We start from the raw sequence: 26,688 nt of genomic DNA on the forward strand, positions 1-26,688 counted from the left end.
CCTCAGATTCTAAACTCTTGTGCTTCTGTCACAGGCTTAGCACTCACAAGTCCATGTCCACAGGTGGGTTCTGCCTTCCCTTGGGGGAGTGGGTGGGACAGCTCACATCTTCCCTGCCTTGTACCCTTAGCTCCACGTGCCTCCATCCCACAGCTATGTGTGCAATTACCTCCAGCCGCCCACCCCCAGAGCAGAGGCAGGCACAAGGCAGGCTATGTGCTACATAAACAGCTCAACCGGGAGAGTGGGAAGCTATCATTCTGGTGCTCAGTTCAATCTCAGCCCATCTTGCCCTTATGCTCCACAAAGCACCAGGCCTATGGCTATTGCTTGGTGGATACTGGTGCCTGGATGCCACTGCCTCCTCTGCAACCCACAACACACATGTCAAAACTTAAAGAGCAAAAGAGGGTCTTTATTCAGGGGGTCGGGGCCCTGGGCTGGCAGCTGGGGGTGCAGGGGTACGACGTCGGTAGGCACCCAGCAGGATGGCATTGATGTGCTCCAACGTCTGGTTGCTGAAGACCATGTTGAGATGCTGTGTCCCATGCAGAGGCAGCAGATGCACAGGCTGTGGCTGGCGGCTCTGCCAGCGGGCACAGAGCTCAGTGCTGCGTGTGGCCACAGTGTCGTCACCGTCCTCATAGAGTACCCCCACGGGGTCTGTGTAGGGGAAGCCGTGGTCAAAGATGTAGGTGTTGGGTGTGGGCAGGCCCACGCCATACAGACAGTATACTTCCACTCCAGGTGCTGGGAGGCCTGCCAGTAGGTCACGTGACTGTAGCCACATGTACCAGCCTTCCTCAAAGTGCAAGTCTGCAAAGAAGCGCTGGAAGTCACGGCCTGTGTAGTTGAAGCTGGGCGTGGAAATGAACACATGGTCTTCAGGCCATACCTCTCTGGAAGGAAACATCCAAGGGGAGGTCGTTGTTATGCGCTGTTCCTCTCTCAGCTTGATGCTGGACACGATTGGGATGCCCTGGTTGTCACCTGTGAACACAAAGCAAGGTGGGTCAGGGAGCCAGGTGTGGGTCCCTTGGGCCCACAACTTGCCCCCAACCCAAGTTCAGATGGATGCTAAATCTTGTCCCTACCCAATCCAAATTGAGCCTCTGAGCAGGCCTGGCAATCAGTAGGTGTTCAATGTGTGCTTTTTAAATGAGAAGCCCTGATGGCATGTCTGTGGGGCACAGCTGTAGAGCCTCAGGAGGAGGCCAGGGAAGGAGGGGCCTCCTGAGGACGGGTGTGCATGTGTGAATGTGGGAGGATGGTGCTGGTGTTCTCCCTCAGCTAATTGGCCCCTGTGGCCTGCGCTGCACAGGGGTCAGAGCTCCCTTCTGGGAAGGATGATATTAGACTGTGTCTGTGTTTGGCACTTACTGACGTAGTCTGATGAGTGTTTCCCTCAGCAGACTGTGAGCTACTAGGGGGCAAGTTGAGTATGGCTATACCCTGCATACAGTGCGTGCTCAACAAGTGATAGCTATGCCACTTCTCAGAGAAGGGCATAAGGGTTTCTAGGATCTGGCCCTGGCTTTGGCAGATCTGTCCTTAATAGACAGGTCCCTGGGAAAATGGGCTCCTGGAAGCAGAGGCAGCTGAAAGCTGAGTGGGCAGGACCTGAAACCACAAGAAACAGAGGTCCATGAGTCAGGTTGTTGGGGTTCACTTCCTTTCTGTTTACTCTCCTTTTGTCACTGAAGCACCAAATCACCCAGACTTCTGGCAGGAGCTACTCTAATGTCTAGGCTAGGGGGCCAGTGACAAGGGCCATGCCTCAGGGGTGGTAAATTACACACTTAGCCTGACATGGTGAGCAGAAGCAGGAGTGAGGGCAGGCCCATGGTCAGCTTCATCCCCCTCACTCCAACCCCCTCATTGACACAGGTGGTCCAAGGCCTTCTCACCTGAAGCCAAGACCAGCATGGGCTTGATGGAGCCCCCCCAAGGAGCCCCAAGAGAGATGAATCCATCAATGAAGCGGTCCTTCCAGGCCTGGGGCTGGCGCAGCAAGAAATAGAGCAAGTGTAGGCAACCAAGGCTATGACCAATGAGGAAGACAGGCTTTCCATAGGCAGCATGCATCTCCTCCACCAGCCCAGCAAGCTTCCGGTAGTATTCCTCCTGCTGGCCTGAAGTAGGGTGGATGGGGTCAGGGCAACGGATGGGGTCAAGGCCCATCTGCCCTACCCCAAGCCTTCAGAAACACTCACTTGGCTCCAGCCGCCAGTCGTAGGGGGCGGCCCTCACTGTCTCATCGCGCACATACCCGTTGTTGACCAGATTCTGCACTAGTGTGTGCATGTAACCTGTAGGGGAGGCAGCAGCATTGGAGGCTCTGGTCATGGCTCCTGTGGGCTGACCACAGCTGGAGCCTTGCCCTTTCCCCAGTAAACACACCTGCCAGCTTGTTGTTGTCCAGGTACTCAACAGAGTAGGTCTTCCCAAAGCCAGGGACACGGATCTGTACACCAGGGGCATTGGACACGCGCCCAGAGCTGCGGTTGTAGACAACCCTGAGGGCAGTGGGACATTCAGCAGCCCAGTAGCCAAGGGGCAGAGTGTGGGGGCTGGGGCAGAGGGGGTGGCACACACCTGGTGTTATCTATCCAGCAGTCCACTCCAAGGGGTAGGAACATATTGAGATCCAGCCAGATGGTGAAGAAGTCCTCTGTCTTGCGGTAGCACATCCAGTTCACCACATCTGGTTTATCCAGCTTGGCTTCCAGTTGATTCCCCAGGCAGCCAGGCACTGTGGGCACTAGCCTTCATTCTGAATTCCTTGCATTCCTCCCCGCCCTTCTGCCTGTCCCCCCAGCTCCACCCCTTCATCTCCCATGCCCTCAACCCCCAGGAACTAAGGATGTGATCCTTTCTGATAACACCCACCCCCCCACCCCATTCCCCCCAGCAGCCCAAAGCCCTGGTTCCCCTCAGGCAGGGGAGGTGCAGGGGCCAAGGCCACTGACCCCTGTCCCCATAAGGAAAACACCTAGCTTGGCTCTCCATTAATGCCAAAGTCCAAGGTGAAAACAAAGAAGTATGGGAGAATGGGGGCTGGAGACCTGTTTTCCAAGGGCCGGGCACCTTGTCCTTGCTGGGGTGGGGGCTGAGTGGCTGCAGCTGACCACAGTTTGTAACGCCCTGGCTAAGCCCTCAGGCATACCCGCCCCCAACTCCACCCCCCTAGGGAAATCAGCTCAGAGACCGGAACAGGTGGTGGGGGAAGGGGTGGATTTCTCTGCAGGACAAGCCTTTGGACCCTCAAACACTGAGGCAGGTATCAGGGCTAATGCAGGGGCAGAAGGGCCATGGCAGGGTCTGCTACCAGGGGCTGGGGTCCAAGCTCCCTGAGGTCTGGCCTGGTGCATCAGGGGCCTGTGGGGGCTTACCGAGGATGACGGGCCGTGTGTGGTTACTGAGCTCAGCCTTGGGCGTGGTATGCGGGGGGAAGAGCACATTGAAAAGCCAGAAGGGGGTGGCAGAGGGGAGCAGCAGCCCCAGCAGCAGGAGCCCCCATTGCCATGGGGAGCCCGACGGCCCCATTCCAGCCCTAGTGCCTACTGCCCAGTGAAGCAGTCCCGGGCTGGCCTTATCTGGAGTGGGGGTGGGAGGGGCCCTAAGGCCAGTGGGAGGGACAGCCCAGCCAATGGGGGTGGCCAGACATTGCCGGAAAGGGACATAGCCTCAGGGAGCCAGCTCTGGGCCTGGTTTCAGTTCCGCCTTCTTCCCTTGGTGCCAGGGGAAACAGAGACGGGGCAGTAGGAGGCCCAGAAGTACACAATGTTTTATTGAAAAAAGTCAGGCCTCAGCTGGACAGTTCCATTGCGCTTTGCTCCGTGGGGGTCCCTGCCCACAGTAGCCTGAGCCAGATCTTCCTGCAGGTGGGCTGGGCCAGACCCCCCTCCCTCACCACCCTTCCCCTCCTCTCTGATGGTGACATCCAAACAATAAATATGCAATAAATAGCATTCCTGGGCAGGCTGCCTTCAAATCCCACATCAGCTCCCACCAGTCCTCTCCTGGGGTGCTGGATGGGAAAGTCCCCAAACCTCTCAGGGTCCGTCAGTACCTTGGATCCTTCTCCATTGCCAGGCCCAGTCCCAGTCTCCAAGGAGACCTAGCAAAGCTGGGTCCGGGGCAGGGCCAGGCAAAGCAGGGCTGGTGGGTGGGTGCTGGGAGGGGGCTGTTACCCTGGACACCTCCACTCTAAGCCGCAAGTGTATATGAGGCTCAGGAGTAGATGGTGATCACTTCACGGCCACCGCCACGCACCAACAGCACACGCTCAAGGCCTTCGGTCAGCACCTCCAGGAACTCCATGTCTGTAGAGCATCAGGTCAAGGAGGCAGCACCAGGACCAAGGGCACCCAGGGAAATCTGGCCTACTAATCAGAGCTGGGGTAAGCTCTCACCCCCTCATCTAGAGAGAAGAGCTCCTGGCCTGACCTCCTGTGTGTCCACCTCCCCACTGCCTGCCTCTCCACAAAAGGATACAGTTCTCATCACCTTCGCTGTTCTTGGGTGGGCCAGGCATGTTCAGTAGGACCAGGCGGGCATCGTGGGAGCGAGTGACAATGACTTCATTGAGCTTCACAGCGGTGTGCATGCGCCGCACATTGGACTGGTCCCTGCAGGTAATGCAGCTGATCGTGGGCCCCACCTCTGGCCCCCCCAAAGACTGTGTACGGCCCCATCCCACCCCCACACTCCAGTGTGGTTGGGTTCATTCTTGCTGCACTCACGGCTTAATATGCACCAGCTCCCGGAAATTGTCAGGGGCGTGGCTGGGGTCCCAGGACTCAGCTGCCATGTACTTGTCCCGAGTCCATGTCATCTGGATCTTGTCAGCCCCAGCTGCAGAGTCATCTTCCTCGTCTGAGTACAGGCTCTCTAGGCGCAGGGCTGAGTGCCGGTCCTTGACCAGCTGGGCCTGAGGAAAATCAGAGGAGGTGGCCTCAGTTCCATGGGAAAAGGGGGGCCTCATTCTGATGTCCCAAACTAATGGTGTCTCCAAAGGCCTGACCTGCCACCCACCCCTGCCTCAAACAAGAAAGCCACTGACTTCTCGCTCCCGCTCTGTCTTGGTCAGCCTCATCTGCCGCAGCATCTGGGACCGCTGTTCCATCATTAGTGTCCGCTCATAGGTATATGCAGAGATGTCGCTGTTATGCTAGGGAGAGAGTGGGCCATGAAGAATGGGCTGCATGGGACAGGGTATCCACAAGGCCACAGGGGCAGGTGACTCACCATCTCTACCACCTCCACCTCTGCCTCAAGGCGTAGGTGGTACAGGAAGATGGCCAGATCCTTCTTCATCTGGATGCTGTTGTCATCCATCTGGGCCACCGTAAAGATGCGCATCCGGCACTTCCTCCACACCTGTGGCACGGGAGCAGGGTGGGTGGTTTAGTCACATTCCACCCCTCCAAGGGCCCAGCGCTTGCCACCAGGGCCCACCCACCAGGCCCACCTTGTGCTGGCGCAGCAGAAAGGGCAAAAGCATAAGCATGCCACCGTCGTGCACAATCCACCACACGTCAATGTGGCCCTCTAGGTAGCGCTCATGGTTGCTGGGGTAGAAGGCGATGTTCTTGGGCACGAGCAGGGCCAAGTGCGCTGCTGTGGTGCAGCGCACGGTGTCTGGGGAAGAAGGCCACTGCTGACTGCCAGCCCGTGGCCCTCTGGCCTCTGCCCTCACCTGATCCCCAGCCCCTCTCCCACACAACCGAGCCCAGGACCTATCTTTCCCATCACAAACCAATAAAGGTCTTCCAGGCACGTGGGTCCTCGCTCTGTCGCCAGCCATAGGGCCAGCCCAGCACCACAGAGTTATGCCTCATGCCACCCAGGCCACAAGACTGGATGAGGTGGGCCAGCCCCTCTCGCACCTTGCTGGCTACCACCACCTGGCAGAAGCCCTTCACCTTCTCAATCTCCATCATATTCTTGATTGTCTGTAGGAAACATACCAGGGTCAGAAGGCGAGGCCATTAGCGTTCCCTCTCCTGGGTTCCCTCCCAACAGAATGACTTGGAGGTGCGGGTGGGGGAGGAGAAGGAGGTGAGCTGCCCACCCAGAGGCCGTGTTTTTAAGATGGGACAGCCATACCCCCTTGTTCCAGCTCTCACGTGGCAGCAGTGCGGTCCACCTGGCTGGTCAGGATTAGTCCCCTTCTCCTAGGAGCCAGCTGCAGCCCAGACACCTCTAGTCAGCTCCCCACCCCCTACAGCAGGCACCTGCTCAGCAGCCTGGGCCTCGCCATAGCTCTCCAAGAAGCTGCCCTGGATGACAGAACCGACGATGGTCAGGCCCTTGCCAGCCTTAAGCTGGGAGGCGAAAGTGAGGAGCCGTGGGTACTTCACGTGAAGGTCCTCGTCTAGCTTCAGCAGCACCAGCAGCTGAGGCCTGCAGTGGCCAGATGGGGAGCCTGAGACCTGGGCCAGAGGTTTCCAGGAAGCCCTTCTCCTTCCCTTCTCAGCTCACATGCCCCCACCAGTGTGAGTAGCAGGGATCCAAGGGCACCACTGACAACCCCAGGACAGGGAACATGGACTAGGGAGGGAGAACCAGCACCTCTTGACCCTCCCACCCTCACAGCAACCCCCTGAGTACCTTGAGTGGCTCCTGTCAGTCTGGATGTGAACTCACCGCCAGTTCTTCGTGTGAGGAGGCCCCTCCTCTAGCCGTAACAGTGCATAGCGGGCAGCACTCAGGGACAGCCCTCGGATCCCATCACCCCACTCCTTCTCGGCCCTGCAAGGGCCAACCACAAGCTGATGAGCCCCGGGCTCACCCATGGGATTCTGTCCATGTGTATGTGAGATGGAAGGCAGCCAGCCCCCCGAGTCACAGACCCCCAGCCCCGCACCCATGGTGGCTAGTGAAAGATGGCTCAGCTCCCCCAAACCCAGCATACAGACTACCCCACTTGTCCCAGCCAGGCGGCAGCCCCGCACTCACCCTTGGTATTCAATGTACTTGTAGATCATGCCCGCAATGAGCATGGCGACCAGGGCATAGTACCAGGAGGAGACAAACATAAGGGCCAGGCAGAGGCTCATGCCCAGGAAGGATAGCGCCCTGGGCCAGAGTGGGGAAGGGCCAAATCAGGAAAGATCAGTAGGGCCCCAAGCCAAGCCTCCAACCCCTCAATCTCTCACCAATAGCAAACACTGTCCCCGAAATTCAAACTCCATCCTGGATGGGGCTCCTAGCTTCCCTCAAAGTTCTTGTGTCAGAGGACTTGGCTCAGAGGTCCAGCTGGCACTTACCAGTGATAGTACTTGAACCGTGGCCGCCAATTGGGTGTCCTTAGGAGTGTCTGCACAGCGCAGGCCAGGTTCACAAACAGGTAACACATCAGAAAGAACCTGCAGCACAGGGAATAGTTGGTACAGAGCGGCCTCCTTGGGATCCAGGTGCCTGATATACCTGATCTTCCCCAGGCTGGAGCTGGACTAGGAACTGAGTGTCAAGGCCCTGCCCTATGTGGGCTCAGCCAGGTCTCCTCAGCCTCACAGCCTGAGGCAGATGGGACTTCTGTAAGGGCATCCACAGAGCCAGGTCTTAGAGGACGGGCAAGTGTCCACAGGTTGACAAGGTGGGAAGGTGGGCTGCAGGCAGGGGGAACAGTGGAAAGGATGGTGCTGAGGACTGCTCAGTGTCTGGAGATGGCTGGACAATATTCAGGCCTCTGGCCTGGGTGACCAATTGGATGAGGGGCTGTCATGAGTGTGGAGAAGAGAACCTCAAGGGAATACAAAAGGGTCATTTGGCATACACTGAACTAGAGATGCTTGAGGGATACCGTGGTGGGTGTAGGAGACTGGGACATGGGCGAGGCCTGCTGCGCGAGCCCTTCAGCTGGCTGGAAAGAAAGGGCAGACAAGAAGGCAGGAAGTCTTACTAGAGAGGGCAGGTCAGGGGCAGAAACTCCCAGAAGGGGGAAATGGTCAGTCCCATTAGGGCTGCAAGGAAGAGCCACCTGATAAAGGCTGAGATACATGCTCTGGCTTGGGCAGTGAGGGGTCACCACCCTATGACGGCAAGAACAGTTTCAGGTGTGCATTTATGCACTGGTGGAGCTGGGCTGCAGTGGGGAATAAGAGAAGACTGACTTTGGCAGGCATGGCTGAGGCTGGGGGGGCTACCTCCAGGGGGAAGGAGGACCTTTCAGGCCTATAGGTTGACTGGGGCAGTGAGTAGTAGTCCTGTGATAACCGAGCGAGCAAGAGGGAACATGGGCAATACAATGAGATGTGTGAGGAGAAATGGAGTAGCCACTGGCAGAGGTGAACACAGTAATCACATGAGCTCTGCCTCAGGGATCCCCAGAAATTGCCACATGCTGATCACCTCCCGCAGGGCACTGGGGATCTCAAATGCCCAGCCGACTACAGAACTTTAAAAGCAAACAACTTCTGGGGCACCTGGGTGGCTCAGTCGGTTGAGCGTCTGACTTCGGCTCAGGTCATGATCTCACAGTTCGTGGATTCGAGCCCCGCATTGGGCTCTGTGCTGACCGCTCAGAGCCTGGAGCCTGTTTCAGATTCTGTGTCTCCCTCTCTATCTCTGCCCCTCCCCTGCTCACGTTCTGTCTCTGTCTCAAATATAAACATTAAAAAAAAATAAAAATAACAAAGTAAAAGCAAACAACTTCTAAAACAGACGGGTGGAGCAGTGGTGGCTTCCTCAAGGCACTAGGCACTAGGTGCTTGCTGTGTCCGGGAGGGGAGGGCTCTGGCTGTTCGCTCTGGGAGTCTCCCACGGAGGAGTGTGGGACCTGTTGGTCTCTGTAAAACTCCTGCATAAGTGCCAGGCTCACTCCTGCATGTAGAGTTAGGCTGCGTTCTGCCATGCACACTTCTCCCCATACAGCCTGACACGTCTCCCAGCCGCATCCTCAACACGAGACAGAGTCATAGGGAGGTGCTAGGGCTCTTGGCTGAGGGGTGCTGAGGGTGCGTGGAGCCCTTCCCAAGACCATTCCCCTGTCCTGCCCCCCAGCTCACATGGATAGAATGGGGGCCACCATGTCAAGGGAGGCGATGAGGATGCCCAGCTCAGCAATGAGTGCCGTCAGGAGGAGTGCCCACGTTGGTTCACCATTTGCCTTTCCATGGCCAAATACCTGCATACACCAGAGTGAGCAGGGTCAGTGAGGGAAGAAGCTGGTCCCATCACCCCATCCCACACCTTGGGCCATAAGCCACAGCCTGGCCTCCATCATCCCCAAGTTCCCCCTCTGGGGCTCAGGTCACACCCATGCCTGTCCCGATAGGTACCACAAGTTTCTCTCCCCTCCCATCTCTCCGGGCCTCTCTGTTATGGATGAGCCATAGACAGGCCCTGAGGATTGTGGCCACAAGGAGCTCCGCCAACATCAGGGCAGGGCCAGGGCAGCCCTCAGCAACTTCCCATGGAAGGTTACGTGGCCCTGGGGCCACCAGAGGCCCCACCACAGGCCCCAGCAGGATGCAATGCATCCGTATCCACTACCCGTCTACCCCAGCCAGTGTGAGAGACCCACAGTACCCAGGCTATGGGGGAGTGCAGATGGGCTCACCCTGAGGAAGGGAATGATGTTGTCCTTGGCGATGGCCTGCAATAGGCGTGGTGCCCCAGTGAGGCTTTGTAGGCCGGCACCACAAGTTGAGAAGAAGGAGCCGATGACGATGACCCAGGGCGAAGGCCAGGCCAATGTGCCCACCACCAGGTTCCTGCTGACTCCATCACCGTACCTGCAGGGGCCAGGCTCAGGCCATGCTCCAGGCAAGGAGCCCCCCAAGCCCTGGGTGGGGCTGCCCAGAGCGAGGGATGTCAGCAGTCAGGAAGGATGGCTATGGTGGGCAGAGCTCTGGCCCCTCAGCAGAGAAGGCTAGTCCACCAGCCCCTATCCTCTCCCTCAGCCCAGCCCTGGTCCTGATGTCACCATCCTCTCAGAAGAAAAAGTCCTGGTGGGGCCGGACTCACCTGGTGGCACAGACCACCATTGGCAACCAGCAGCCTGAGGACATGTGTGGGACCACGCACACGAGGGGAGCTGGTGTCAGAGCAGGCAAAAGCTGAGCCCCCTGCCACAGGGAGGGGCCCAGGTCACTCACTTGTCCCGGAGTACCACACCCTCGATGCAGGCGCCAAAGAGAACCACGCTGCTGAAGTCTGCAGCTGTGTCAAGGAAAGCTAGGCCTCTGCTGCCACTGTTGTCCCCACTCATTCCCCACACAGAACCCACACACCCCTTGTCCTAGCCTTAGCCAGTAGACGCAGCTGAGGATTTCGTGTTGTGCACACACCCCTCAAGCGCATGCACGTGAAAAGTAAGGTGTGTATGTGTCCACACGTGTGTGGTATGTCTGTGAGTGCCAGCTGGTAACTTACACGTAGGCGAGTGCCTCCCGCCCCCCTCCCCGCCCACTCCAGGCCCGGGAAAGGATACACACAAGGGAAGTCGTAACAATGGCCAGAATGGTCCCCACAGGAATGGACTTCTGGGCATCCCGGAGGTCCCCGGAGCGGTTTGAGCCAGCCATAATGCCTCCAAAAACAAGACATCCTCAGGGGCTCCCCCGGGAGACAGGGCAGGGCTGGGTGGGTAGGCAAGAAGTACTCACCTGTTACGGAGGGAAAGAAGATGCCGACCAGCACGGTGAAGGATGTGGCGATGTCAGCCACCACGTACAGGGGCAGGCTCTCCTTCAGGCCAAGGGCATCTGTGGAAGGCAGTCCGTGCTTCTCCACGACCTCGCCCTTCTCCAGGTAGGCACTCCACAGGTTTTCTGTGGGGGCAGCAGTATCACTACCGCAGCCCCACTTACTTCCCAGGGGCAGTTTGGGGCAGCCCCGCCAGAGGCTGCAGGTGTGAAAGGCTCTGGGGGTTCAGGATGGGGTGGGGTAGCATCAGCCACAGGGAAGGAGCTCTTCTGGCTAGAGGTCTGACAGGCAAAGGTGGCTGAACCACCATCGGCCAGAGCGTCACCACTGCCTGCCTCTTAGACAGAGGCCCTTTATGGCTCTTGTGAGAACAATCCCAGGCAGCGTCAGGGGCTGATGACTGGGGAGAGGGGCTGCCAGAACTTTCTGGGGGCTGCTGCATGCCTGGGATACTGGCCAAACAGGCTCTTTTCACTCAAAACCTAGCTGCCAGGAGCCAGGCTGAGAGGACACTGCTGGGCTGGGAAGGCAGCCAGACCTGCCCCCCTTCCTGAGCTGGCCACACAAGGACAGCTCTGTGCTCTACTGCCTGCCTCCTGCTCAGCCTGTGGGTCAGAAGCAGGAAGATGGGAGGGAGGACGCACCCTGGAGCACACCAGCAGCCGCACCAGGGATGCCAGGGATCTCGGTCACATTGTTGACCAGGAAGTAGGGGTCACAGGAATCAGTGGTAAGGTTGGGGCTGTGGCAGAAGAGTTTCCATAGCTGGGTGGCCACTGTCTCATTGTTCACCATGGCCGTCTTGGCACAGACGTCAAACTGGTCCCGGGACAGGGTCCTGTTGCCCAGCATGCACACTCTGTGGGGGGTGGGGGAGCAGAAGCATCAGCACCTGCTCAGCTAGAGGCCCATCCTGCAGTCTCGGGACTCATGGCATCAAAGGCCACTACTTGGGAGGAATGTCAGTGCAACGTCTGGAGGTATTCCCAGGTTACTTACGGAAACACAGGAGGGTCAAAAATTGACTTGATGCCCCCGGCATAGATGGACAGGATGGAGATGATCACACAGGCCAGGAAGAGTGAGGCAAATTTGTTCACATACTTGACACCAACAAACACCACTAGGGTCATGAAGGTCAGAAAAATGGTCCCATATACCCGCATATTATTCAAGGTGGCACTTGATGTATCATGAGCGCCCACTGGGTAAAAAATGGCAGCTGGTGGGGCAATGTAGGTCTGAAACAAGACAGATAAAGAAAGTTCGATCTTCCTATTTGGAAAGTGAGTCCTGTCATTTTGGTTTTCTTTTTCCTTTAATATTCAGAAAAAGACACAAAAAAAACATAGTATACGAGTCCATTTATATGAAATGTCCAAAATGTATAAATGTGATCAATGACAGAAAGCAAATTAATGGTTGCCTAGGGCTGGGGGGAATGGGGAGTGACTACCAACAAGTATGGGGTTTCTTCTTCTTGGGGGGATGACAATGTTCCAAATTCGATTGTGGTGATGGTTGCACAACTGTGAATATACTAAAAACCATTAACTTGTATACTTTAAATAGGTAGTGAATCATATGGTATGTGAATTATATCTTAATAAAGCTATTATTTAAAAAAAAAAGAATTTAGGGGCGCCTGGGTGGCTTGGTCGGTTGAGCGTCTGACTGGCTCAGGTCATGATCTCGCGGCCCGTGGGTTCGAGCCCCGCGTCGGGCTCTGTGCTGACCGCTCAGAGCCTGCAGCCTGTTTCAGATTCTGTGTCTCCCTCTCTCTCTGCCCCTCCCCTGTTCATGCTCTGTCTCTCTCTGTCTCAAAAATAAAATAAACGTTGAAAAAAAATTAAAAAAAAAAAAATTAAATAAAATAAAATAAAATAAAATAAAATAAAATAAAATAAAATAAAATGAATTCAGACACAGGAGACAACCTGAATAGCTAAACAACCAACAAATAAACAGCCAACAATAATAAATGATAGTATTGGGTTGTGAGCCAAAGAATAAAATAAATATCCAGGAGTCCACACTGATATAAATACACGGTTAAATAAGTAAATGGGAGAGATGACACATTTTCCTTAGAGAAAAAATCCAAATAATAAATGTAGGAATGTGGGAAATAGAAAAACAAAAAACAACCCCCCTCCCCTACCCCAGAAGAGATCCAGAAGCAGAGCCATTCTACAGGCAAAGAACCTGGAGGTGGGAGTAGCCAGGCAGTTCCTCTAAACATCTACTGTCTGGATCTCCAGGGGTGGACACTGGTTACCCTGCACCCCCCACTACCCCTCCATCTCTTTTTCACCAGCTGGGGAAGTCCAGTGGGGAGGGGGAAGCTGAGTCAGAGCACACATGGGGCTCATGGAAGGGGCACTGGCCTCCAGACAAGGTCCTGTTCACCCTGGTTTAGGGATGAGGATAACATAGATCCTTGGCATAGAGCCCTGGGGGAGACAGACCTGGCCAGAGTCTACACAAGCCCAGGAAGTAGGCTCTGTATGATCACCAAGATCACTCAGTTAAATGCAACAGTTTACAGACCACCTGCTATGGCTGAAATATGCCCAGATGGGTGGAACACTTAGGGCCAAGGTGAAGGCAGCCAGGCCCCTTCCCTGCCTGGCCCAAAATGGTAAGGGTTGAAGGGGAGACTGGCGTGAGCACAGATCTTTCTCCCTTGAGAAGGCCTTTCATATTAGAAGCCCCAGACCTTGGCCAGAGGTGAGGGGAGCATGAGCAGCCTGAACCAATAGGAAAGGGACTACATGGAGAAGACCAGAATTGGCCAGAGCTTAGCCTAACTCACCAGCAAGATCTCAATGGCACCTAGGATGTACATGGCTGCAGCAAATGTTGTTCCCAGGTAGAAGCACAGGCCCACAGCGCCTCCAAATTCTGGTCCCAGCGAGCGGGAAATCATGAAATAGGAGCCCCCGGCTACAACAGAGAAAGTCAAGGCTGGTTCTTCTGTAAGGGGGTTTCCCCCAAGACAACCCCTCACAACCACCCAGCGTGACAGGGACTGTTTTTCCCACTTACAGATGAACAGAGGGTTGGGAGGTTTGCCCAAGGCTGCGTGGTTAGTAAGTGGCCAGGCTGGGGCTGAACCCCTCTCCCATCTGATTCCAACACCCAGCATGGGCCAGTAAAATGACTGCTTTGCTAGGGCAGCTCTAATCCACAGCAGTGCTCCAGTGCTGGCCCACTGTCCTCCAACTCCCTGCACTCGGGCCAGTCCCTACAGCCTCCTCTAGCTAAGTATGTCCCATCTCAGCCTGCCTTACCCTTCCCTAGGGCTGTGTCTGTTAGTCTGACCCCTCCAGACAAAGGCAAGGGCTGTGTTGTCATTTTTTTGTTCCCAGGGCCCAGCACAGGGCCTGCCACCATGCTGTAATCCTAACTCTAGGATCTTCTCCTTAAGGGACTGACAGGGTTGTGAACAGAGATCTGTGTGCAAAGCTGCTAATGACAGTGTTTACAACAGTGGAGAAATAGATCCCAAGAGCAGGAGAAAAATCCATATATATTAGGTACAGCCATAGGTATCCTATCAATCCTGTTTAAATAACCAAATAAACTGTTTCTAACTCAGGATGGTGGGATTATGGATTCTTTCAATTTTCTTTTAAATATTTTTCTTCATTTTCAAACCTTTTTATGGTAATCATATATTCCCTTTTTCCCCTATTACTTTTACACGACTACTAATAAAGCTGTTATTAAAAAAAAAAAAAAAAATCCAGACACAGAAGCCCACCTGAATAGCGAAGCAGCCAAAGTGAAACAGTTTGAAGAAATTATTCTTCAATATTCATTTGCAACAAAATAAATAACGATAGTGCTAGATTATGATCCAAAAAAGAAAATACATATTCAGAAATCCACATCAGTGTAAAAAATAGTTGAATAGGGGCACCTGGGTGGCTCAGTTGGTTAAGCATCTGGCTTTTGATTTCTGCTGAGGTCATGATCTCAAGGTCCATGGATTCAAGCCCCAAGTTGGGCTCTGCACTGACACCATGGAGCCTGCTTGGGATTCTCTCTCTCCCTCTCTCTCTGCCCCTTCCCCGCTCATGCTCTCACCCTCTCTCTCAAAATAACAAATAAATTAAAACTTTTGAAAAAATGGTTAAATAGGGGTTCCTGGGTGGCTCAATCAGTGAATCGTCTGACTTCAGCTCAGGTTATGACCTCACGGCTCATGAGTTCGAGCCACACATTGGGCTCTCTGCTCTCAGCACAGAGCCCGCTTCAGATCCTCTGTCTCACAATCTCTGCCCCTCCCCCTATCATTCTCTCTCCCTTTCTCTCAAAAGTAAACATTTAAAAAAATTGTTTTTAATGGTTGAATAAGTAAATAAATGGGGTCTCTGAGAACTAAGTGCAATCTCATTATCCCTGCTGAAAATGAAAACCTTCTACATTGTCTATCCTATAATCCATAGTGTCCAGACTTTTGGTTTGGGCCACCCTATGTGTTCCATCATCTTCTTTGTCAGTCCTAGTACGCTTTAAAAAAATTACTTTTAAACTAAACAAACAAAACATAAAACATAACAGCAATCTCCAACTCTGTCAAGCAAGGATGTTCCTAAGTGTTGGCACTGTCAGAGTCAGCAAATACGCCCTCACCAGAGAACTATTTGGGGGGAAGGAGGGCGTGGCTTGGCAATGAGGGTTCCTGGGCATGTCAAGGTAGATCCTGGGCCCCTTCTTCCCATCAGGCTTGGGTGGCGCTTACCCACCTGGAACCACACCGTTGGTGGCGATGGCACTCATGGAGATGGCCGTCAGCAAAGTCTGTGGGAAGGAGGGCTTAGGTGAGCAGCTCAGCCGGGTGGGCTCTGTGAAGGGGCTGTGGCCCGCACCCCGGTGAGGATACTCACACAGCAGCAGCAGATGAGCACGACGAGGAGAGCCTGCAACACACCGGCCGTGCCCACCATCCAGGTCAGCCGCAAGAACAGGATAACCCCAAAGATATTCTGTAGGCAGGGCAAGTACACCCCCATTAGGGTGCCCATACTGGGTGCCTGTGAAGCAAAAAGGGAGGGGGGGAACAAAGAACATCAGGGGGTCTCAGGTGCACCATGGAAGGTCAGCCTCTGATCACTCAGAATCCCCTTATTCCCAGGGTGTTCTATCAGAGAATAGGTTGGAGAGGGAAATCCCAAGTGTAAGTCCTGGGGAGCACAGGGCGGGTGGGTGACAGCTGGGGTATCTATGTTGATTTCCATATATGAAGGTGTTTGGGACTGGAAAGGTACAAAACCTGCTTCTTTTCAAAACCCCACCTGTGAGCTTTTGAGCCTCACCTCCCCCTCAAGGTACTGCTCCCTTCCCTTCCTCTTTTCTGCTAAACTTCTGGAAAGAAAGGTCTGTCCTGATGCCCACCATCTCACCCAGCAGGTGTCATGTCACCCATGTCAGAGTCCAAGAAGTTGTCCCTGGGACTCCCTCTCCAGCCCTCAACTCCAGTCAACTCCAGTCCAGGTGGATACTAAGTCCTGCCCAGTCTGCCTCCCAAGCTGCCCTAAATCAGCCTGCCTTACTTCAGCCTCAGCCCCTTGAACCTGGGGCACTATACCTGTGGCACCCGGATGGTGCCTTCCGGTGCCTGTCGACCTCTCTACACTCCAGCCCACTCTGCGGCCGTAGAGGGTCACTGAATACCAAGTCCAATCTCATCATCCCTGTTGAAAACCCTCTGCATTGTCTCTCCTATAATCCACAGTGTGGGCCAGACTCCCCAGTTTGGGCCACCAGGTATGCCCCATCACCTTCTTTGACAGCTTCAGCCCCTGATGACAACGTGTGCTCATCTCTGCCTGGAAGGGTCAGTCCTGCCTCATTGCCTGGCAAACTCTTCAGTTACACCTTCAGGGGGCTTTAACTGTTACCCCTTCTGGGAACTTCTCCTGGGTTGCCTTAGGTTGAGTTGGTACTTCCTCTTGCATCCCCTCAACACATCTGATACACTTTTCTAGCACAGTAGTCACTATAGGTCATGGTAACAGTTCACTCGAATGTCTCATGACCATATCGGGTTATACTTGGTTTGTTTACTTTTCTATCATGAGTAGGCCCCAAAGGTACCCAGAAGGTGGTCCTGAGCCCAGTGAGTGGTGTCTTGGAAGGCCCCTGGGATAACCTGCTAGGAAAATCCTGCATAAACAATAAAAACTCAAGGTGAAGATCAGGTAAGGAAGGTCCAGTGGGCAAATCCAGGCAGGATTTCTCAACTTTCTAAGGGCAGAGTAGGGGCCAGCCAGGAGGCCAGGGCAGAAGCTGACACAAGAGGCAAGGCTAGCATCTTTTGAAAAACTGGGCCCCCACGAATGCAGCCTAGGGTAGCAGGGCCCTAAGAGCTTCCACCACAGACCCAGCAAGCTGGAGTGGGGTGGGAAAGAGAACTATGTGGCCACAGGAACTTTTCTGAAGGGTCCAGGCCTGGGGCAGGATCTCTGTGCAGTCTAAAGGGACCTCAGAAGAGCCTGGAAAGGCACAAGTAAAAACAAATGGTCCCTTGAACTGGTGACACCTTATCTGGGCTCTGAGCCCTTCACAGAGGCCCTGGACCACACACTGGATAGTGGCAGCTCCCAGCCCCACCCCCATTATAAGCTGAGTCACTCTGGGGAAAGGGCAGTGTGGGAAAGGGCAGGGCCGGAAATGCTTTCTGCATCCCCAAATAACCTCTGGCAGCCTGCGAAGGTCATCAGGCCAGAGCCAGAGCAGCTGCCATGGAGAGGCTGCCTTGGGTCTGGTTGGGGGCCCACCCTTCCTGCTTTATGCCTCCTTTCATGATTCCCCTGCTCGGACCCATCCTGGGTGAGGACCACAGCTCAGTAGCTCCAAGTCCCTAGATACCTGCTGACTCACTAGGGACTGGACCAGCCTTCTCCTTCCTCCACAGGAAAAGCCACTGGAACTGAGACAGTCTTGCTATCCTCCCACATCCTAACCCTAGGGCCAATAAGCTGGGCAGGTAAGCTGAAACTGAGCCCCAACATCCTGAAAGCCTCCTCATAAAGCTAAGGGACCATGACCCTTTACCAACCCAGACTTCCTTGTGACAGTCCTGTTGGGATGTGCACTAGCCTTTCTCAGGGACCTTTTTACTCCTCGTCACCAGCTCCCTGGACTTGGCCCTAAGGAACAAAGAGAGGCTCTTATCAAGGATTCTACCTCTCTCTCTCTCTCTCTCTCTCTCTCTCTCAATACATACATACATACATACATACATACATAAAATTTTAAAAAGAGGACACCTGAGTGACTCTGTTGGATAAGCATCTGACCCTTGATTTCGGCTCACATTATGGGATCAAGCCCGTTTTGGGATTCTGTCCCTCTCTCTCCCTCTGCCCTTGCCTTGCTCATGAGCTCTCTCCTTCTCTCTCTCTTTCAAAATAAAAAATAAAAAAAAAAAATTTTTTTTTTTAAAGGATTCTACCATCCACTGCAGGCAACACTCTCAGAGGCTACCCCCTGCAGGGCTAAATAAGGATAGCCAGGGATACTCAGGGTTCTCTGCCATGTGCAGTCCAGAAAATGCCAGCAAAATCACAACCAGCAGGATAGGGTGGGGGTCCAGTCTGTGTGACCTCAAGATCTCAGCTGCCCTACCTGAAGTGGGGGCTGGTTTGCCTCCTGGAGGAGTAAAGTGAGGGGTGCACAACGGCCTCATCTACCCTCTCCTTGGGCCACCCCTTCAAGGTCCACATTTCATGACCAGGTCTGAGGCTGGGTCCCCAGTTTATCCCAACCAAGAACTTCTTTGGTCTGTGCTGAACTCCAGCAAGAACGCTACAGCTGGTACCAGCCAAACCCAACCTCCTTCTAAGCCACAGCTATTTCCCAAACCTCGGGGAGTCAGTAAGGGAGAGGGAGGGCTCCTTGCCTCCAAATTGAAAATGTAAAAAAAAAAAACAAAACCCTCCAGTCTTCAGTTAAACTGAGCCCCGCCTATAGGGGAGCTGAGCAAAGACATGTAAAGTCATTCTGAAGAGAGAGGAGGGCTGGAGGGCCAGAGGCCTGGATAGCAATGGGGGATGGGGCCAGGAGAGGGATAGGGAAGCCCCAAGAGGCAGTGTTTTGTTCCAATCACCCCCCTAACCCTGGCACTTGAGGAACACAGGGGCTGTTGGAGAAGTCTGCCAATGGAGGCAACACAGTGATGGGTAGGTTTTGGTCACCTGGTTACACAGTCCCAATGGACAACCAGGTTCCTGATTCCCAAGGTAACACCCTTATCTATCCTGATGGATGGAGCCAGACCTCTGGCCTTCTACGGTAGTATAGCTCACGGTGAATCCACAAATCTGCCTTCTAGTGTACACAGTTATCTTGTCTGGCTGAGTCACCTTAGGTGAGTCACTTAACACCCCTGACACTCAATTTCCTTACCTGTAAACTAAGGGTGAAAGTAGCACGTTTCATAGCTTTGTCGTAAAGATGACAATGCAAGAACCCAAGTCCACTGCTGAGCATGATGTCACACACAGAGGTCAGAGAAAAAGCAGCTGTCACTCTCACTATCATTGCTGAGGGCCTACCCGGCCCTCTGTCCCCTTCAGGGTCTCCTCTTTAGCCCACCCCTTAAAGCTTTCTTGAGCCCAAGGCACTCAGTGCCCATCATCCATGCTCACCATACCTGGTACCCACTTCCCCTGGGTTGCTCACAACTGCCAATTCCAGAGTGTTGAGTCAGTCTTCCTGGCAATGGCCCCTCTGCTGCCCCTGACCAGCTTACCTTGGCTGCTCTCCGGCGGGTGCCCTCCCCACTCTCAGCTTCCTCATGTTCCTTGGCGCCCTGTGTGAGGTTGGTGTAGCTGACGAGCTTGCCCAGGAGAGATGATACCTTTGGGCGGATGTCCAGCTCTTCCTGTAAACAGAGCCACAGGGTAATCTGGCAATGGGCCTGGCCGGTGCCAGGCTACCTGTGGTGGCCAGCAGCCTGGCCTCTGTCCCCTTGTAAGCCCTCAGGCAGGCCCGGGCCTGATGCCACTCTTGCCTGGGGAAGCCCAAGCCAGCCTACTGGGCAGGTGTGGGTGCCACACCCCAGCACGTGCCACTCAAAGACTCAGCCCAGTGACTGCTTCTCTCTGCCTCATCTTGGCTACAATCACTACCAGCGCATTTATGAAAAAGACCTGCCTCAGGGGTGAGGGCAGGGCAGGGCAGGCCTGGCAGACAGGCGAATGGCACACTTCATCCTGCCTGTTCTGCCTGGCTCCCTTCCAGCTATAAGTGGGCCTCTGGGACTCAAGTCTGCCCTCAACTCTCCCATAAAAAAGTCATCACAGTGACCAAGGAAGCCAAAAGGGGAATGCTTGGAACAAGTGAGGTCTCTCTTATTTGCCCAAACCCTGAGCTGAACAGATGGTCTTACCCCCAGGCCCCAGGCCTTGTAACACACCTCAATCCCAAGGTAGGATCCTGGCCCATCTTGGGGTGGAGCCAGGTCAAAGCCTTTGCTGCAGAAATTTGCTGGTTTCTAGGCCAGGAGGCCTTCCAGGGCTCAGGCTCCCCAACCGCCACCTGAGTCTAGGCTTTCCCTGTTCCTGCACCCTCCCCAGCACCGTAGCGCTACCTACCTCTTGCCCACATTTAGTTTTTCCCTGTCAGCTCCCTTCTGACCCTACACACAAGGAGAAACCGGTTTGGAGTGAGAAGTGAAGATGGAGGTCTTTTGGGGCATGTGGAGATTGAGAAGCCCAGGAGATTCTCATGGGACAGTTAGCTGAATGTGTGTCAGAGTTTAGAGGCCTAAACCATGTCTTAAAAATCTCCATCCAACTTCTGAGTTTGAGTCTGAAAAGGATAAAACTCAAGTTCAGAGGCATAAAACTGGGAATGTTTCCAGACAGGTGTCCAATGAGGCTGCAGGTGTGGAGAGAGAAAGTAGATCCAGTAAGAAGGACCAGGCCTCTGTAAACACGAGGACAGAGTCAGCGGAGCCAACCAGAGAGGACAAGGAAGAGTTCACAGGAGAGGGAAGAAAGAGAAATACTGTGAGTAAAGGGGAAAAAAAGAAATCCTGAGGGGAGAAATCCTGACAGATGGTTACCTTGCTGAGGGGCTACGTGGAAATCACCCGTGGAGGCGGCGATGGTGTGGGATTGTGAGTGGCCTCTGGGAGAACAGTTTCAGTTCAAAGGGCCAAGGGAAACAGACAAAGGGAGACTGAAGGAGGAGCTGAGACGTTAGGTGACATAACTGTCCAGACTGCCTGCTTAGCTAAGGTCTGAGTTGTGAAAGGCTCCTGCCCCCACTCCCACCTGCCTGCCACACCTGTGGCCCAGAATGGCTCTTCAGCTACCTCAAACAGTGCCAGGTTCCTGTCGTAGTAGTCACTTCCTCTGGAAGCCTCCAAGGGGCAAAGGAAAGGGCTGCTCTCTCTGTGGTTGCCATGTCCTGTGAAGAGAGAGGGGCAGAATCCCAGTTAGGGAATGCCTCCTGAGCCCCTAGCACACCAGCCCAACAAGCCAGCCCACAAAACATCATCTCTGGGGAACACTTCAGGGGCCAGTGTTACCAGGCTGGGCCTCAGGCTCACCAGCATACCCTGCCAGCCTCCGTGAAGGGCCGGAATGGCCAGGGCGGTAAACGATCAAAAGAGTGCGCATCATTTGCTCTAGGGCATGAGTGGGAAGGCCCGAGGCATACTGGCACAACCACGTGTTAACGCTGAGGGGAGGAGCCAGCTTGGGGGGGCGTGGCCAGACTCTAGCCTGCCCTCAGACCACCCCCACCCCTGTGCCCCAACTCCTCTTTCCCAGGCCTATCTGGAATACCCAGCGTGCTAGGCGCCAAGGGCTCGGCGTCCTCAGGGCCTGACTGGGTGCTGCCTTCCAGATAAATGAAGCTACACGGGGCGCCTTCAGCTGCCATGGCCAGCGGGCCCCCTGCTAGCTATCCCACCATGCACCACGCGGAGGCGTCCTGGAGGGCAACCCGGGGCATGCTGGGAGGAGGGGCAAGGGCTGTCCAGCGGGCGGAAGTAGTTGCAAGAAGCCATCAAGGGTCTCCTAAGAAAGCCCTACCAAAGCCGGATTAGGTGGCTCTTGCACTGAGCAAGGGCTATTAGCGGGAGCCCTGTTGGTCTCCCTGTCCCCAGATCTCAGGGACTTGCCCCAGACTAGGTGCACGGCCATTACCAGCTTCCATGCACCCACCCTGAGGCTGGTCAGAGTGTCTCCTGCCAAGGAAACCTCCCAGAAAGGAGCCAGATGAGCTTTTTTTTTTTTTTTTTTTTAATAAACCTGACTCAAGTCTCAAAGCTTGTCTGTTTTTTCTGATTGCCCTGTTTTCCAAACTTTATCCTTTGTTAGTTTCGGTGGGTGACATTCCCAGTTTTCCATTGAGCAGGCAGAAGACATGAAGGGCTCCTTTTCTAATCGTTAAATGCTTCCCCCCCACCCCCTCCTCAAGACGGTATGGCAACTGCTGTAGTGCCTAGAGGCCTCATAGCAAATGGAAATCTCTCTTCTTAGTTCAAAAGAGCCATGTTGGTGTTGGATGGCAATAACTGTGGCAGCAGTGTTAGCCTGGTGTCCATTGATGGAGGTGGCAACAGAATTGTCATCACCGACTCAGACTAGTGGAATGTTCCAGCCACGCACTGGCCATGCCTTGTTCTGTGAGAGCTATCTGTCAGCCTTCTCTGGTTAAATGCCCAAAAGTCACTTCTCTTGTTTGGAACTAAGAATGCTGAATGATGCATCGTCCATCTCATATATCCTCTCGCCATTGGTATAAGGTTTAACTTGCCTTCTCTGAGGCAACAAAACTCAGTAGGTGCTGTACTATGGATTCTTTATGATCCAGAGACTGAGAAGTAAAGCGTGTCGATGACAATTTTCAGGGCAAAGTCAGCTCTTCCTTCCCACAGCATGTGAAAACAGTACGTTGCCTCATTCAGTAACCTGGAGTAGCTAAGCGAGCCAAGCTGCTCAGTCTCATGAGCTACACGATTGTGTGTAGGTCAACGTCAACAACACAGTGACAAAGGCAGCGGGAGGTCAAACCAGCCCACCGAGTCATGTTAAAGCCTCAGGGGGTCATTTAGCTCCTCAGATGCCCTCTGACATTTGCCGTGCCCTTGATATTTGTTCAAGATCAGGATAAAGAGCCACAAGAAAAATCAGAAAACCTAGTAACAGTGCTCCTTATATTACCAGCCCTTCAGTGAGAAGCCCTCTGAAACGTACTCTTGGGTTTTGTGATCAAAAAACCAAAACAAAACAAAAAAAGTGTCTGCCCTAAATGAATCAGATGCTTCATTTTGTCAGAAAATGGCAACTATAGAGCCCATCTTATTTCCCTTTGTGCACTGACTGCCAGGAATCTCTAAGCTAAATTTACTCTTTAGATGCAGTCACCATCTGTCTCATCTCATCCTTGCCCTCTTCCTCTTCATGGTTATGATCTGACAGTGACAGTCCTTTGGGGAGTCACTTTTGTTGCATTTATCTCTTCTGACCTTTTTGTGGAAGTAGGTTGGAAATAAATGATAAATTATGCTAAACTCATGCACTTCAGTCTATCCCACCACTGTTGCCTGTCTGTCTGAGGAAAACCGCACTAGTATCCAAAAACTGCAGAGTTCAGCATGTAGCAGTCCTCCCAAAGTGCCTGTGAATACTCCTCCAAAATCTAGCCAATCCCTTGTCCTTTCAGCCATGACTCCAGAGTGGCTGAGAGCCCATCTAAGAGTTGTGTTTAGTCCTCACAGCAACACTTCAGTAGATACCATTTGCCCCCTTTTAGTAACAACGAAATAAGGCTCAGAGAGAGTCAGAGACAAGGTCACCCAGTGAGGGCCCAAATCTGGGTCCCAGGATCCACTAGAACCAGTGAGAGCTAACCTTCAGGTTTCCTACTCCTACTCTGGGTCCCAGTTCATCCCAGGGTGCGCTATAAGCCTTTAACTAGAGAAGAGTGACTGGGGATTGCAATTTGCCTGGCTTCGATTCCAGAACCTCCTTCTGTGTGACCCCAGGGCAATCTGCTTACCCTCTCTGTGCTGCTTTGGTTTCCTCTTCTATGAAGTAGAGATAAGTAACAGCCACTCTTCCAACTACCCAGATGCATCAGAAAAGGGACAATCTGGCGCCAGTCATTCCTTGGATTTTCCCAAAGACTTGTTTAATGACAGCTCCAACAGAACTGTGGGAATGTGCAGGGACCTAAGCAGTGCCTGGATGTCTGTACGGCCTTCAGCTATTCCAAAAATTCCAGGGCAGGTCTGGGCATGCCTGCCAGGCCAAAGCTGCTCAAATACCAACCTGAGACCCCCAGTGAATCAGAGCATGGTGTGGGCCTTAGGGACTACCTGTGAGGTACACATATATGTGTGTCCTTACCAGCAGCTGTGAACACACCAGCTATAACTGGGGGCCCAGGTGAGATTCCTCATCCCCGTGCTCACAGGCATCTGCCAGAGGTACCCCTCTGGAAGCTCCCCACCCCTGCCCACAGGCCATAGTGGGCTGGATGAGAGGCCCATCTGCACCCCTTGGAGCAGAAGCAGGGGCCTTGAGAGATTCAGGTACCAGGTTGGTGTGGCCCCACGAGATGGATCTGAGGCTGTTTTGTGCCCTTTGACCCTTTGCAGTACCCACCAAGAAGGATCGTAAGCACTCACCAGGGCGCATTGTGTCCCCCATACCGCAGACACAGCCAAGTTCTGGCTGCAAAGGAGCAAGAGAAGAAGGAGGGGGATAGTGGGAGGAGCTCGTCCGGCTTGGAGGGACCTAGCAGGACGCAGCCAATGTGGCTCCAGGTCCCTCCAGACACCCTGAGAGGCCAAGGCGGGGCCAGAGGCTAGGCTCATTCTGCTGGCCCGCTGCTGCAAGGCTGATCCTAGGCTGATCCTAGGGATGCAGGCTGGCCCAGCCTCTGGGGGAGAAGAGCCTTCCAGAGCTAACAGGGAAGCAGGGGATGCTGGCTCTTGCTGACCACTGGAACAAGGCTCGGGGCAGGGGGTGGAGGTGGGGTGTGTGCATGCACACACCATCAAGCCTGTAAAACCTACATGTCCAGCAGCCCACACCACTGTCCGGTGCCATCTCCACACATAGCAGTCAGGTGTGAGAGCCACAGCTACACACTTGCACAAGCACATACATATGCTGCTGCTATATGTACAGACACGTTTTCCAAGAGTGAGTCTCGGCAATGACAGCTCCCCCACCCCCACCCCTGGCCTCTCGTGGTGGGAGGTGGAGAAAGGGGTCTGGAGGGAGGCAGGAACCTGGGAGAAGGGGGGGGGTGGATATACCTTTAAGCTCAGTTCTAACACCTAGGTTAAGAGGGTGCTGGAGTTTCTTAAGCCTGGGTTTGAATCCCTTGAGGCAAATTATATAACTGCTCCACTCTTCAGTTCACTCCTTCCTAAGTGTGAGTAACAGGACCCATCCCATGAGAGAAATTGGGAGGATTAAACGAGTTAATTCACGTGAAGCGCCTAGACAAGCCTGGTTCTGTGGAGTGCTCTACAGATGCCCACTGTACCTACAGCCCCAAGGTGGGATCAACACGAGTGCGCTCATAGACCCCCTCAGGCAGGCAAAACCTGGCGCCAAACGGCTGGGGGAGGGGAGAGGGTAGGTTAGTCTCTGGGAAAGAGTCACTGAAGCGCAAATGGACAGGCGAGGCGAGAGGAGGCTGGGGGAGGTTCACAGAAGGTGGAGGAACTGGGGTCCGAGACGTGGCTGTGCTCCCAGCCGGGAAGGGCCAGAGATGGGGGTGCTCGGCGGTATTCACTATCCGGGCGGCCCCACTGGCCTGGCCTCCTTCGTCGGCCACGTCTGCAGCCCCCGCCCGCGGCCCGCATGGGAGGAGCTGGGGTGGGGAGGGCAGCCCAGCCGCGGGCGCCGGGGGCCCAGGGAAATAGTGTCTGCGCCCGCGAAGCGAGGGAGGTGGCGGCGGCGCAGGCTAACAAAAGTTGGGCCCGCATCGACGTGTGCTCTCACGGTTCGGATGTATGTGCGAGCGCGGGCCACGCGTGGCCCGCTCCCCTGCCCCCGCCAAGGCCCCCACCCCGCGCGCCCTCACCGTCCGAGTCCTCCCGCTCCGCGCGCTCCCCGTAGTCCACCCAACTGAGACCCTCGAGGTTGTCATAGTCGCCGCGCCTCGGCCCGTCCACCGGCACCACGGTGAAGTGAGGCATCGCGCGCGCTCGGCCCCGCCGCCCCGGCTGCCTGCCGGGCAGTCCCCGCCGCTCCCGGCCGCCGCGCCCCGCCCGCTCGCATTCCTCCCCGCTGCGCTCACTTCCTCCGCCCGCCCCCCGGGCCGCCCCTCGGGGGCGGGGAGCAGGAGGGGCTCTGGCCGGCTCCTCCCCGAGGGGGGTCTAGGGGTCGCGAAGCAACCCCCCCCCCCGCCTCCCCCCGGGGGCAGGGCTGCTGGCGGCTCCACGCCCTGGGTAGAGCCCGGTTCCTGTGTGACCCTGGGTTAGGGGCCGCCCTCTCTGAGCTTCAGATGCAATACTTGTAAAATGGGGAAATGTGCTCCGTGAGATAGGGCGCTGGGTGCACTGGCTCTGCACTCTCTGCAAGATGCTTGCCCTAGCAAGCATCCAGCGACATTTCTGTTACTTAGGGACGGGAAAGAGGAGGCAGGATCGGCGCGCAGGACCACACAGACCATCCCAGTCCTGCCCAGGGCCTCCTGCCATTCCAAGGTATTCCCATCCCATTCCCATGATCTCTGTCTCCCACCTGTCCTCCTTGTCCCTGTAAACCGAACCCCCTTGAAGATGCCGTCCCTTCCCCGCGCCCCTCACTGCACTCTCTCCCTGGAGGTGGCTGGGAATTTCATGCCCCTTCCCCAGAAGTTGCTGCCTCCTTGGTGGGAAGGACACCCACCCGCCTCCTCGGTGGCCCGTTTGCCCCTTTGGAACACTACACTATGTTCTTTAGCCAAGTTCTTTCATCTTAATTTTCTTTTACTGTCTCACCTCCTGGGGATTCCTTTACCAAGTCGTTTACTTATTCACTCTTAACTTTTCTTTCACTT

General features: G+C 54.7%; 2 protein-coding genes across 5 annotated transcripts; both read right to left on the bottom strand.

Annotated features, from left to right (window-relative positions):
• Nucleotides 1-370: 370 nt before the first annotated feature.
• On the bottom strand, nucleotides 371-4,204 carry LCAT (lecithin-cholesterol acyltransferase). Of its 2 annotated transcripts, XM_047078616.1 has the most exons (7): nucleotides 3,393-3,669; nucleotides 2,596-2,752; nucleotides 2,401-2,516; nucleotides 2,214-2,309; nucleotides 1,908-2,132; nucleotides 896-990; nucleotides 371-816 (listed from the first exon to the last, which is right to left on the bottom strand). In XM_047078616.1, the coding sequence occupies exons 1-7, from the start codon at nucleotides 3,544-3,546 to the stop codon at nucleotides 388-390; spliced, it is 1,272 nt and encodes a 423-aa protein (XP_046934572.1). In that variant the 5' UTR covers nucleotides 3,547-3,669; the 3' UTR covers nucleotides 371-387. The 2 variants fall into 2 exon arrangements, with proteins under 2 accessions (XP_046934572.1, XP_046934571.1); XM_047078615.1 differs by having other exon boundaries at nucleotides 395-990; nucleotides 3,393-4,204.
• SLC12A4 (solute carrier family 12 member 4) lies at nucleotides 3,763-25,885 on the bottom strand. 3 transcript variants are annotated; one of them, XM_047078609.1, is made up of 24 exons: nucleotides 25,729-25,885; nucleotides 20,990-21,084; nucleotides 19,421-19,552; nucleotides 15,552-15,698; nucleotides 15,411-15,465; nucleotides 13,472-13,602; nucleotides 11,656-11,897; nucleotides 11,301-11,515; nucleotides 10,617-10,781; nucleotides 10,442-10,540; nucleotides 10,107-10,164; nucleotides 9,569-9,743; nucleotides 9,015-9,133; nucleotides 7,275-7,373; nucleotides 6,964-7,083; nucleotides 6,652-6,756; nucleotides 6,240-6,408; nucleotides 5,762-5,957; nucleotides 5,474-5,643; nucleotides 5,251-5,382; nucleotides 5,066-5,173; nucleotides 4,746-4,933; nucleotides 4,498-4,631; nucleotides 3,763-4,325 (listed from the first exon to the last, which is right to left on the bottom strand). In XM_047078609.1, the coding sequence occupies exons 1-24, from the start codon at nucleotides 25,841-25,843 to the stop codon at nucleotides 4,234-4,236; spliced, it is 3,261 nt and encodes a 1,086-aa protein (XP_046934565.1). In that variant the 5' UTR covers nucleotides 25,844-25,885; the 3' UTR covers nucleotides 3,763-4,233. The 3 variants fall into 3 exon arrangements, with proteins under 3 accessions (XP_046934565.1, XP_046934567.1, XP_046934566.1); XM_047078611.1 differs by lacking the exon at nucleotides 25,729-25,885 and adding an exon at nucleotides 21,465-22,704; XM_047078610.1 differs by lacking the exons at nucleotides 19,421-19,552; nucleotides 20,990-21,084; nucleotides 25,729-25,885 and adding an exon at nucleotides 17,726-17,789.
• Between the last annotated feature and the right edge of the window lie 803 nt (nucleotides 25,886-26,688).

The sequence above is a fragment of the Lynx rufus genome, unplaced genomic scaffold (assembly GCF_022079265.1).
Source record: "Lynx rufus isolate CCGP_SWC_20201006 ecotype Redwood Valley unplaced genomic scaffold, mLynRuf1.p SCAF_16, whole genome shotgun sequence".
NCBI classification, from domain to species: Eukaryota; Metazoa; Chordata; class Mammalia; order Carnivora; family Felidae; genus Lynx; species Lynx rufus.